The following is a 13587-nucleotide window of genomic DNA, read 5'->3' as shown; positions in this document are numbered from 1 at the left end:
AGCTATATACAACCCATTGTATGTGAGCTCCTCTTAGAAGGGCAGAGTGTTTTGGTGAGGAAGAGATTTAGCTCTGAGTTTCTTATTATAGAAAACAACAGGGAGGCAAGAGAGAGACTTGTCTAAAAACTGGAAAGTATCTTAGTTCTTTGTTGTACCCTTTAATCTTATTTTATTTAAAACCACTTCAACAGCTGCAACTCCTGCTTAATTTGGAGAACAAAACCATAGTAGTTCAACTGTCTGGGGATACTTGAGGCCACAAGTGGAAGGGAAACCCACATTGAGGGCAAGTCCTTTCTTCTTCTAAATGCACGATTTATTGTGGGGTTTATTTTTAGTGCTGTAATCTCACTGAGTGCTGCTGAGAGAAACTGTGCCAGGCAGGCTTTGAAGAGCTTGAGAAATGGGATTTCCTGTTCCACCGGCTCAGCGCTGACTCCTGCCATTGTCGGGAGCTATTATCGCCTTCTGGCAGCCAAAGGAGATAACACAGCTTCAAGGTCAGGGAAGACACGAGCTTTCATCAACGGCATTAGGAGAAGGAAGTGTTTGCTTGCAGCCAGGGTGGGTGTTTTGGGTGTAGCCAGCGACCTCTGCCCGGGCAAAGAGGTCTGCCCGCCTGTGGATCACAAAGGGGTCCGCAAGCGAGGCTGGAAGGGACGTGCAGAGAACAGGCTGCTCACTGCTGGGCCCCTCTGGCTCTCCATGCCCCCAAGGTGGGCACTGCCCAGCATCTCTGGGTAGAGTGTTCCAGAAACAGCTGCCTGGGAGAAGAATGTATTTCTCTGCTCCACAGCTTCTCATGTACCTGCTCTTTGTTGAACACTTCTGCAAAGTGTTCTCTCTTCTATGGACATTCCTGGGTCTGGAAGGCAGTACTGGCCCAGCCCTGGAAATGGGACACATTTCTCCTGGCGTTGTCTAGAAGAGAATGAAAACAGGTCTAGGGAAGTAGCAAGTCTTGGTATAGGAAGCACTTCTAGGTTCTAGAAGAACTGTTAGAAAAAGCAGCTGTGTTTACTGTAAGGCCTCATAGGCTCTTGAAAAGCATTCACATGGAGGCAGCAGCTTCAAATGGCAGTGTCTGTTCTGGATAGTTCCTCTGTGGGACATCCTTGTTCTCAAAGGAAAATCAGATTTCAGAGTGGATGAAACAAGCTGAAACAAGGCAGTCCTGACTCACCCTGGAGTTAGATTTCAGGGTTGTGTTGTTTGTAACAATTGCCTTGGTCAAGTCTTGTTATTTATGAGATTCACAGTTGGGGTACTGATTTCTCTCCTGTCTGGAGCAAATTACTTCAGTACTTCTGGTCTGGTTTATTGAATTGTGCTGCTCAAAATTAGGTGCAAGGATGTATTAGGAACTGTATTGGAGCTACATTCATTAGGGACGCTTTGGTGATATGTGAAAAGCCACATTTGTTCAAAAAGCACAACAAAAGTCCTATTTGTAGGACTAGGTAACAGCTGTAACCCTGGCTGAGACCTCTCTTCACTTTATGGGAATGCTCATGAGCTCCAGTTCACAGAGGGTTCTGATCTAAACTCTTGTGCATAACTGCAGTGTAGGAAGTTGTTATCTCTGCCCAAGAGCCTTAAGTTTTAGCACCAAGTTGAACAATAAGGACAAAAATGGATATGGAGTAGGTAGAGCTTTGTGTTTACAGAGGAGCTTAAAAAAAGGCCTTGGGACTAAACTCTGGTCCTGGCTATGTGCAGTTTTAATTGAGTTTGATGCACTAGCTGTTATCTGTTGCTAGCCTGTGGGGCTTGTTTTTGGTTAGTGACCCAAACAAGGGCTAGCTGCAGCCATTTACTTTAAAAATATATCATTCTGAAAGCTGTTCTGCCAGATATGTTTGGAAGTGTGTGGCCAGTGGGTTCATACAGAGGTGTGAAAGCAGATACAACCCTGATGTTCAGTTTCAGTGGAGTTGCACTGCAAATTTGCTTTAGCAAAAGGCTTGAAAGAGGAGAGCCTGGCAGAATGTTAGGCAGAATGAGGAGAACTGCTGCCAAAGGATCTCATTTAGGAAAGGGGAACAAAGAGCTTTTGTCACCTTAACGTGCATTGTCCTGTAATGGGAAGGGCTCACCACTTGCTGAGCCACATCTGTAGCTGAGCTTGGTCTCTGGTTCATTGTCCCCAGACTGTGTTAGTGTGCAGTTCCTGCTTGCATTTTCCTGCTCCATCTCTCGGGGGGGAGGGACAGTCAGCCAGAACACACAGAGCGACACTGGCCAGTTTAACCCAACAGCTTTACCACAGCCCTCGAGGTGTGAGTGGCAATGGGTAGAACCAAGTGCTGTGGTGTCACTTGGAAGCACAAACTGTCTGTTTTGCTTTGATTTTGCACGACCATAAAATTCCCAGTCTGCCTGTTCTGCTGCTGCTGCTCTGCTTTCCACAGGAGAGAGGTGGAGAAACATTTTGTAGTGTGCAAAAATCCTGCAGAGAGACAGAAATGTGGTGTCACCCTCTACATGCTATGTGAGGTGATGAGGCAGTTGTGCTACAGAGGTTTGGTCCTGGGCCTTGTACAATGCCCTGCTGATTATCTGGCATGGAGAACAATGTCTAGAGCACAGGCCCTTCCTCAGAGAGGACAGGGCAGCAAAGACACTGGCTTTTTCTCTTTGCTTCCCAAGACTTACAAGCTGTATTATGTGCCAGCTGTCAGAGACAGGAGAGGAGGAGAGAGAGGGGTGGATATGCCTCTCTCCAGCCTGTGTAGCTTCCATGTAGCTTCCATGTAGCTTTGCAGAGACATGATGTAGTGTGACAGGGTCACAGCTAAAGCTCCAAGTCTGCAGAAGGGGAAGGACCAGACACAGCCCTGTCCTGCTCAAAGGGAAAGGTCAAGGAGAGCCCACTGCCACAGCAGCCTGGACAGATCAGTGCTGTGGCACATTACTGAGGTGGGTTTCAATAGCACACAAAAACCAAGAGTGTGCTCTGGTACCTGCAGTGAGGGACAAGCTTTCCCCATGTAAGTGTGACAGACAAGGAAAAGGACAAGAGGTACCTGTTGTCCATGACATACAGCTTTAGGAACTGAGATGAAGAGCAATTCAGTGATTCTCTCAAAGGAACTCAGTAGCTTGGGCTGAAATTCTAATCCAGATCTTAACCTGGCAACAGCACATTCCAGTGACCAGGTCTGCAAACCTCCACAGGGACATGTTCCCAAAGACAGGATCTTTAATTTCTCAGCACATCACTTGAGCTCTTTTCAGATACAAAAGCTACATTTATATCTTTGTTAATGAAAGGAAATGTTTGGGCATTTATTGTCTTTCTTGTGGGATAGCACCAAGATCCAGTGTAGTATCTGCCAGCTGACAGACTGCAGAGGAACTCTGGGTCATGCAGGCTGTCCCAGCTCTGCAAGCAGCAAAACAAGTGCCCACCTTTTGGAAACCAGAGTGACACAATTTGTGATTTGTGGGTGATTCTGAGCTCTCTGTCCCTTTGCCTGTGGGGACTTTAATGAGCATCTGTTCTTATGAGGGTTCTTTGACATCAAGTAACATGGGAGCACAGGCTGCAATTCTTTCCTTACTTGGGAACTTAGGGGTTCATTTACAGGCTCTTTCTCCCCTTCCAATACTTGCTTGTTCCTGGAAAACTTGTGAAAACTTTCTGATTGAATCAAAACGCCTACCTGTCTTCCTGGCTGCCCCTCAAAAATTTGGGGTAGGCAAGAAAAAGGGACAGGCAGATGGAGTCTTGCTTAAGCTTAATTTATTTTTTGACCCCTGGCTTTAAAAAGAACCCATGTTTTCAGTTCTTGGGCCAGAAAACTTTCACTGTAAAATAAAGCAGCGCCGTTATGTAGCACCTGAGCTCTTTATCTGAGAAGCACCTGGATCAGAAATGAATGTTAATCCAGTAATAGCAGATAATTAAACAGTTCTAATGGGGGCTTTAATCTCTCTTCACCAGATGTAGTTTTGCTTTTGGCCTTCATCAGGGAGATTATGATGGAACACAGAGGGCTTCTAATCCAATCATAATTCCTTGATGGATTGGAGTATTTGTTGTGCTTTCACATTTCAGCAGCGGTTACACCACAAGATTAACTTCATTCACAGGCTTGGTATCTTGTTACTAAATTCAGTGTACTGCTTTGATGCAGGCAGAAGAAAGGTGGGAAGGCGGGATACAAACGTGTCCTGGATGTCTGTGCTGCACAGAATTGCTTGGGACCAGGCTTTGGGATTCAGGTGGCACCTTGCAGTCTTCTGGTGCCTCAGTGCTGACTTTGTGTGAGCTTGAACTGATCTGCCTTAAGCCTTGAACTCCAGTAGTGGCTTTGTAGTTGAAAATCTCCTGTGGAAGGAGCTTTACCTGTCCAGCTGGGAACTGTGTGTTTGCTTTCATTTGCCCTACAGATTGTGTGGAGATTCTTCCCAAGTCTCTTGGCTTCAAACTGAAATTTCTGCTCGGCAGCAGGATGCTGACAAATGCTGGCTTGTAGTGCCTGACTACCTTCCTGCTATCCACTTCCTAATGTCATCCTCTGGGAGTGAAATGAGGGGGGAAAAAAATCTTTTTGATCTTCTGCAGACCATATCACTGGTATAACGATGAATCACCAGTGGTGTTATAAGGTCTTGGTGCACATCTTGTTTTAATATTGCTCAGAACTGCCCATCCTCACATGCTGGGTGTGCGATGGTCTGATGACATCACAGCACCTGCTCTGTAGATTTTGCTCAAACCAGCTTAAATAAATTTTAAACTGGTAAGATGATTCAAATATGTGTATTATTATTTGTGCTCTCTCAAAAAATGTTCTTAAAGTAGCTGAAGTTTTCACAGTTCTGCTGTAATGGGTATAGCTGGTCTTCAGCCACAATTTGTCTTCTGCTTCTTGTATTTGCTCCTGCTAAGACAGGTTTTATAGACACAAGGATTCAAATTAACCTTCCTAAATTACTGAGTGTCAGTAAACCTGGTTGAAAAGGACAGAATTCTTTCTGTTACATGTTTCACATAGATTTCAGGTAAATATATTGGGTTATCCAATGTCACTTTCCTGTTCTGGATTACCTTTTTAAATAGAGCCAAGCACACGGTTGTCCTTATGAATAAAAGTAAATTGTTTAGTGGGATTAATTCTGTGTTAAGACCTATTTCATTGTCTACCAGATTTGACATGAGAGAGGTAGCTCTTCTACCTAAGTTTTGATGCTAAGGAACAGAAAGAATATTCCTTGAAATGATTTTGAGAATTAATCCTATGGAAATCAGGTTTTTGTGTTTGATACTTTGTCAAGTGCAATTCAGAGGGCAGAAACAAGTAATTTAGGAAATTTCATCTACTTGGAATTAGGGCTGTCAAGTAAAGGCCTTTCCTAAAGGAATTCAGCACACACACACACAAAGAATCAGAACAGGACTCTGTAACCACTGTGTGTCCGGGCAGGCTTGGATGAGTCCTGGAGTGGTGCTGGAGAGCTGTGCAGCCTTTCTTTTCTTTCCCAGACTGGGGATTCACCTCCAGCTCCTGCACTGGCATTAAAGCCCAGTGCAGGAGCTGGAGGGAACACGGGATTACTCCATTGGTTCACAGTGGGAGATAAATTAGTGGCTGGTGCCCAAGACATGTTTGTTTTCACTGTTTAGGTTTCCTTTCCAAGTCCTTGAGGGCAGTACTTGCTCCAGGGCAGGTGTCTTGTAAGCCTTACTGAAGTCAGGTTGAAGCAGTGGTTTCACAGAAGCTGAAATCCTCTGTGAGGTGCCTTTTGCCCTTTCTATATCTGAGCCGACGTTGCAGAGGGCTGCTCTCCACTGAGCACAAAGCCTGTCTAGCTCAGGCTCTTTCTACTCTTTCTTTTGAATTATCCCAGAGACCATTAAAAGGAGAAGGAAGGAGGTGGTTTATGAGAAGGACCGTGCACCACCTTGTGAGAGAATGTGAACTACCTGCACTGGTGGTGTGTGAGAAAGTGCCAGAGCATTTTAATGCCTCCTTTTTAGAAAAAAATGAAAATAATTAGCAGGTGACAACATAAAAACAAGTTTAGCTAGCGCTGCTTTTTTTTTCCTTTTCTTTTTTTTTTTTTTTTTTTTTTTTTTTGGCTAGACAAAGCTCTCTGAGTGTTCTCACATCTGAGTGCTTGGCCACAACAATTTCTGTTTTCTCCAAATCACATGCTAACCTAGCTTTGAAAAGTCTTATTGTTCATGTCAGCTGTTACGACCAGAACAGTTCTGTCCATGAAAAGAACAGAGACCCCATTAGGACACTGAGGGTTTTCTGCCAGCTGTTTGGTGTTTTTCTCATGTTATATTATCAGTTTCTTTGGAAAGATTTTGCTGTACTGCATGCAGCTTATCATGTTAAGATACCAGGTCTTGAAATCCTTCAGGTGCTGGGTTCATTCAGGCACTGGTGCTGGCACAGCAGCATTGATAACTCAGCCACACTGGACCCTGTGCTCTGACTACTGACAGCCACTGGGCAACAGAGCTACATTTAAACTGCCTGGTGTTGCCATTTGTGCTACAGGCATAAACATTGCCGTCATTTGTTTAGTAGGTTTGAATAGAACAAAACAATAACCTCCCCCTCTGTCTGCAGTTTAGATAATGGAAGAGTATTTCTGGATTTGAGTTCTTTCTGTTAACAGCTGAAACGGTGAGCTAAGGATTGGCTGGGACAAGTTCCACAATGGATGTGAGCAAAGGCTTGTTGGGTGAACTGTGGCTTTGATGAGATCAGCGTGCTTAGCAGGCTTCATAAAGCTGGCTTGTCCTTTTATGGGACGGCTTGTTTCTGTGGCAGTCCTGCAGTCTCCTGCTGATGAGCAGGAGCTTACTGTTACCTGGCAGCATGCATCTTTAGCCCCTCATCACTTCCAGGAGCATCCTGGCATGCAGATTTGACCAGAACTGGTGGTACCTCAGAGCCATCTTTCTCCTTCCTCAGATCATCTCAGCAACTCAACTCAGCTGAGTGTCTTAATGCTTTTGGTTAAGAGGTTGTTACTCACATGTAAAGTGATTGTGCTCTGTGGGATCTGACACTTGTAACTTTCTGCAATTCATAGGCAAGGAAGAAGGGAGTAGCTCTGATTTTGCTGGGTTGAAGTAGAAGATGCCTGACTCAAATTCCATTGGACTTTCTTAGTGCTGGGGTGAAGCTGCCCCTCTGATCTCTACATAGCTCATTCCCTTGAGGTTAAAGCTGCACGGGCTGTTTGTGCAAAAGATGTGGTGGCACTGTTCCTGTGTCCCTTCCCTGAATGGCCAGAGGTAGCATTTGTGACACATAAGTTGCTGACTTTGCTCCTTGCCTAGCTTGCTTACCTGCTGGTGTTTACTCCAGATGGCATGGTTAAAGAAATTATTTTCCTCCTGTTTTTATTTATAGGCACTGAGGCTTGGATTTCCTACATATACTACCACCTCAAAACCTCAGGGATAATGACAAAATAGGGGAAAGTTTCAGCTTGATATCCTGAAAAATTCACCCTATAAATTTATATATGCTATAAACTTATGCAACCTCAGCTCTTCTGCACATCACTTGTGTTTGCAGAGCACCAAATGTCAAGAACAGGTTGCCCCAAAATGCACACAGGACAGTTGCTGGGTTTAAGTGAAAGACTTCAGCCCTGTGTCACCTTTTGCTTTGCTGTGGTTTTAGGCCTGGAATCGGTCAGGGATTTTGCACTGGCAGGTGTAAAGGCAAGTTTTCTGTGGTATTTATTAGCAACCATGGTTGGTCAAACCATGGTATGGTCTGTCATGATCTTTAGGGATAGGGCGGCACAGGATGTAGGGTAATTAAATTGTCTCTGTTGTTCTGACAGCACTTTAAACAATCTACAAAGCACATTTAAAGTAACAATATGATCATTTCATCAGTGTTAGAAGGCCTAAGCCTGTTAGCCCCAGGTAAATTCAGGCCCAGTGCTCACAGTGTGGGCATTGGTAACATGTTCCAAGCATGGGAGGACGTCACTGACAAGCTCTGAAAGCTTAGTGGCATTTCTGTATCTGAAGTTTCTACAGTGTAATTCAGTAACCACTGAAATACCCTGGGATGCCTTCAGGCTGAGCTTTACAGTAACATTTAGTCCTGACAAGAAGAACATTGGTGTTGGCGCCATTTCAGTGTTTTCCTTATTCCCACTGCTAAACCCAACAAGACAGGCCACACTACAACAGGATTCATTATTTGTGTTCTTGTTAACTGCTTGTAAAATATAAAGCGATTACCCGGGCAGATGAAGCACCCGTGTTTTCAGGAACAGCAAATGCCTGCAGAGCGAAGCTGGGACAGCTGCCATGAGCAGCAGCAGGCTCCTCCAGAGGTACTGTGGGACTGCACTGCTCTCCTGGCAGCTGGATTGGTGTGTGGGACTGCACTGCTCTCCTGGCAGCTGGATTGCTGTGTGGGACTGCACTGCTCTCCTGGCAGCTGGATTGCTGTGTGGGACTGCACTGCTCTCCTGGCAGCTGAATGGTTTGCTGCTTGGAGCCAACACATGCGTTCCCAGACTTCCTACGAGGTTCTGCCAGTTTTCCAATGGGAAGCTAAGGCACAGTCCCCCTTTTGTTCAACATGGACATCACCGTGTTGTGATGGGAAACTCAAGAGCTGGAGCCAGGTAAGTCTTTCCAGGGCTGAACTGCCTCTTGTTCAAGTCAAACCTTTCTCAAATGCTTCAGCTGTAAATGATTATTTAGCAAATACATTCCTGCATTTTTACAGGAAGATTGTGAATTATCAGAAGTCACTTGGGTTTGAGTGGCTGTTTCTTGTTCTCAGTTTCTTCAATTCTACTTTATTCTCAGGGCAAGCAGCAGAGGGGCCTTACCAGTGGCACTATTCCTTCTGCTGACCCCTGCTTTTCCCTCCAGACTTTAGTGCAGGGAACTGAATGGGAATATTTGTCTGGACATGGAGGCTGCAGCAGGAGGACAGGGTGGGGAAGGAATGCTCCTGACTACTATTCTAACAGCAACTCACCTGAGCAGGACACTGAGAGGTATCCACAATCCAGAAACAAACAATACAGGACAAGGCCGGCATCACAAGTTTTGAGGTTGTTTTCAATCCCTCCACCCAGCCCTCACTCCTGTTCTTCCCTTCTCCTGTGCTCACTCATGCCTTTTTGTTCTTCTTTACGTCACTTTTATGATTTAGTCTTTTTCTCACTTGCACACTTGTCATTATCTGTTGTTGCTATTGCACTCTTCTTCACAAGCTTTTTTCTTGCTTGTGCTTTTTCCTTTCTTTTTTTGTCCTTTCTTGCTCATGCTTTGTTTTTTGGTTTATGTTTTTCTTTTTTTTAATTTCACCCCTTGGTTGTGCTTTTCCTTTGTTTTTATCTCTTTGCACTTGTTCTACCTACCTTCTTCTCTACTACCTTTTACTACAGGTACAGACTTCATTCTGGAAAACCTTCTCAGATTTATGCCAGGTCAGTTATTAATCATTCATAGGCCTCAGGTAATGACCAAAACCAGTAGCAAACAATTGTCACAGCTTTGACAGAAGAACAAATACAAGCAAAATCTGGCATTTCCCCAAGTGGAAATAATGACTGCAAGAATTCAGTGGAAACTTGAAGGAAAGAAAGGAATATCACTGTCCAGATACAGTACTGATACAATACTGTATCCAGAGATGCTGTGGTATACTATTTGCTTCAAGTTATCCAGGAACCCACTGCATGTGCAGAATGGATGTGTGCACAAAGAGGAAACCTGCTCCTCTCTAAGAGGTGCTTATCTTCGTATTTCCTGGGGAGGCTGTTCCTAGGGCTACTGGGAAAAGCAAAGAATTCCTTATAAATGTAAGATCACAGGGTAGAAAACAACCCATTCTTTAAAAAGCTGGCTGCCAGCAGGGCCATAAGCATTCAGTGGTGGAAAGGAGGCTCTAGGGGTGGGGGACTGGTGACTTCTGACGCTGCAAACATGAAAACAAAGCTTGTGGCTGATAGATTTGTTTTTATTATTATAGAACAGATGAACTAAAATAAGCCAACAATATAATTTTATGCCAACAGCCATCTTTCTAGCACAGGCGGTGACTGACTCAGTATACCCTTCTCCCCCCTTCCCCGGGCCTCTGTTCAAGGGAAAGCAAATGGTGGTGACTCTTGCACATGGTTTTGGACTGCAGTGATCCTACTCCTGTTACCTGTGCAAGTGTGCCTGGGAAAAGAAGAGGCAGGGGAGCAGAGAAAAGAGTACATATGTTGTAGGAGCAATAAGCAGAAAGGTTTGTGGATCCTCTTGCACGTTCACACCTTGTGACCGAGTAGATGGGACAACTGGAGAATCTTGCCCACTTTCAACATGTAGCAAGCCCCTAGTTGCTACTCTAGTCAAGCCAGGAGTTTCTTCCCATTCCAAGCTAACAAAGGGCAAGATGCACTCAATGGGGGAGCTTTTGGCAGGGTAAGGGGCAGTCTATGTAAAACCAAACCAAAAAAACCAACCCCACCCCCCAAAAAAAAACCCCAAACAAACCTGCATTTTAAGCCACTTCAAAGTAAAAGTTACTTATTATAATATAATAGATACTTTTTTAAATGGCAGGACCACCATCCTAGAAAGACCAAAGGGCTTCCACTCAAGACCAAAGAAAGAAAAATAGAAATCCAACCAACCAAACAAAAGGAGAAAAAAAACCAAAACAAAACAAAAAACCAAGAGTGGCCCCACTCTCAAGCTTGGCTCTTCTCTAAAAACAGCACTCATCATCCATCTGAATAGGTAAAAGGAGGAGTGGAGAGAAAATAAAATAAAATTGGTGCAACTTCTCGCCGGCTGGCGCATGAACCCAAAGCTCCGTACAGCCCCGTACGACTGCGCGTCCTGCGTGGCAGCATCTCTGCGGTCAGCTTTCATCACTGTATATGCCGGTATGTATATCTGAACATATACATACACATACACACAATAGATTATACTGTTCAGAATGTTAGTTTGGGTCCAGGAGGAGGGCTCATCTCTCTTTCACGTGGTTCTGTGCTCCTGTGCTGTTGCTGCTCCCGTTGCCGTTCCCGTTACTGCTGCTCCCGCTGCTGCTGCAGAGGACCTCCGTGAGGTCATCCATGATGGTGGTCTCTTTAGGGTCCACGAGGTTGAACTCCCTGATGAATAGGATAAAGTGTGTGTAGAGTGTGTTTAAATGTCCGTGCAGCTCCAGTGCCAAAGTCTCCTTAAAATGTGAGGAGTAGATATGGGCCAGCACATGGAACAGGTACTTGCAGATCTTCTTCACTAGGGACTCAAATGAGTTTGGGAATTCCTTGCCTGAAAGAAAGATGCAGAAACACCATGATAGCACCAGCTGCTCACTGTCAGCCCCGCAGCAGCATCTGGGTAAGAGCAACCAGCCCACCTTACACAGCAAACAACCTGAGGACCCTGTGTCATATCACCCTCTCTTGACAGGAATTTGGGGGACAAGGCTAAGGCAGTATTACGCATTTTCATTTCAAGTTAAATTTTAAACCCTAAGAGTTCAAAAATCAGGCAGCAAGTGTAGTTCTTCTCTAAAGCCACTACCTTTTTAGTTACTGGCTGTAAAAATGAGAGGTTCTTCTCTGTCCTTATCTAGTTTGTCCAGGAGTGGGTTTTCCCTGGAACACCAGTTCAGAGATCCTAAAATGGAAGCCAAGGTACATGGGCCTTGGTGGTATATGGCAGTTTGTTCATAACTTTATATAATGTGTTCCCTTGAACACACTGAAATTCTATCAAAGGGGAAAGAAACTACCTGCTTTCAGATCAAGCTGCTTGTAAGCAAAGGCTGCTAGCCTAATGTTTTCTATATTGTAATGTCCTAGTTTCCCAGTTATCTCTTGAAGTGGCTTATGAATCCAGCTGCTTTTAGTTCTGATTAAGCCCACCTACAATAGCTTCAAGTTTCTATTTTCTTCCCCTAAACCAAAGGCATTGCATGTAGCAATCTTGTTAGGATACAAATTTGAGTTAAAATTACTTTGCTATTGCTTTTCAGCTCTAAAAATCACATTCTTATTTAATCTTTGTATGGGAAAGGAGACTGTGAACAATCTGAGAGACAATGCAGAGCCTTGGGAAAAGAAAGCAAACCACATTGCTGCAATCCAATTTATTACCCACATGTCTTAATGCATTGAGGCTCTAATGGAAATAATAAAAGCCACACAAAGGTTGAAGTTTGCTATCAACAGACTGTATTGAACACACAAATGTTTTCAGAATTTTATACTCTATAAATCCAGGCTAGATCATCTCAAAATGTCAGAAGAAAATGGGGTACTGATGATGAGATATAGGCCAAGGGGTCAGGTTTGTGAGACTTTCACCCTAGTTCACACATCTAAGAGGGTAAGTCTTCTTTTACTGCAACAATCAACCAAAGTTATAACCTTCCTTAAAAAAAACCTCAAACAACCAAAACTACAAAAGAAACACACAAAGAAGGAAAACTAAACATTAAAAAAACCAAACTAAAACCCATCAGACAAAAGTGAGAAAGGTGTCTGTTATTCACACACATGAATGTCACCTTTCACCCGACTGACAGCACCCCAGAGAGCCCCAGGAAGCAGCCATACCGTATTTTGTTGGAAAGACATCCTCATCTGTCACTAGCTTCTGCACCGAACTCATGACAAAGTCAACGTACTGAGGAGCAGTGCACTTGATCTTCTTTCCCCGCTCATCATACCAGTAGTACTGTCTGTGGAGAGAAGGGACAGGGTCACCACATCACACTCAGCTCCTCAGCTACTCCTCCAAGGGGCTGTGTCCAAGTAATCCAAAACAACAGCTGCTACAGAAGAGATTCACTTCTTTCTGCATCAAAGAACTTGAACTTGTGTTGGCCAATTTTGTCTCTCCCTATCAGTATAGGCCAGAGTGCAGGTGGCAGCACCAAGCACACAAAGTCCTGCTGACAAGACGGCAAGGGGAGGAGTTCTGTTGAGGGAGTGATAATTCCCTATCCATGACAGGTTTACATACAGTCTGTAGAAGTGTACAGGAAAGCATTACTGAACTATATTTAAGGGACAACAACATTGCACAGCGACGAACTGATGGACTTCTGATGCTTAACATGAGGGAGCATAAATTAGTTCTGTAGTGCAATACTGTGAAACAGTCAGACGGTGGCTCCAGAACACCACCTTTTCCAGCCTGGGGCTCTCCAGCACTTGCAGTGATTTCAGGTGTTCCAAATCCTGTTCCAAAACGCAGCCCCAGGGGAAGTTTTCAGGCCCCTTCTGCACATCCATAGCAGTGTGTGTTTGAATTCTGCTCCTTATGTTACAGTTACAGAGTCCCCCAAACACCTGAATTTATACGTGATTCTGCCACCAGTGAATATTCCTGTTGGATCTTAAGAGGAGATACTAGCCCTTCAAAAGCAACATAATTCAATCAGTTAGCCATAATAATTTTGATTAAATGAAGCCATCCCTCAGCTGACAGACAATCTGAAGGCTACAAAACAACTAAATGTTTGTTCCTTTGTAAAAAAAAGTAATGGTTAATTAATGCATCTCTAAATCCTACTGAGAGCAGCTACCCACTTGATTAGGCAGAGAGTGAGAAATGTT

At 44.2% G+C, this 13587-nt stretch overlaps 1 protein-coding gene across 3 annotated transcripts in view; it reads right to left on the bottom strand.

Moving 5' to 3' along the window:
• Positions 1 to 9956: 9956 nt before the first annotated feature.
• The window catches only part of MOB2 (MOB kinase activator 2), a 109100-nt gene continuing 105469 nt past the window's right edge, over positions 9957 to 13587 (bottom strand). For all 3 annotated transcript variants that reach the window (XM_030240496.2, XM_018907834.3, XM_009102183.3), the window contains exons 4-5: positions 12583 to 12707; positions 9957 to 11290 (exon numbers count right to left, since the gene is read on the bottom strand). In XM_030240496.2, coding sequence (XP_030096356.1) covers positions 10980 to 11290; positions 12583 to 12707 — 436 coding nt within the window. In that variant the 3' untranslated portion in view covers positions 9957 to 10979. The remainder of the gene's footprint in view (positions 11291 to 12582; positions 12708 to 13587) is intronic.

This window comes from Serinus canaria, chromosome 5 (genome assembly GCF_022539315.1).
Source record: "Serinus canaria isolate serCan28SL12 chromosome 5, serCan2020, whole genome shotgun sequence".
In the NCBI taxonomy this organism is placed as follows: domain Eukaryota; kingdom Metazoa; phylum Chordata; class Aves; order Passeriformes; family Fringillidae; genus Serinus; species Serinus canaria.
This window is presented reverse-complemented; position numbering and strand designations above follow the sequence as displayed.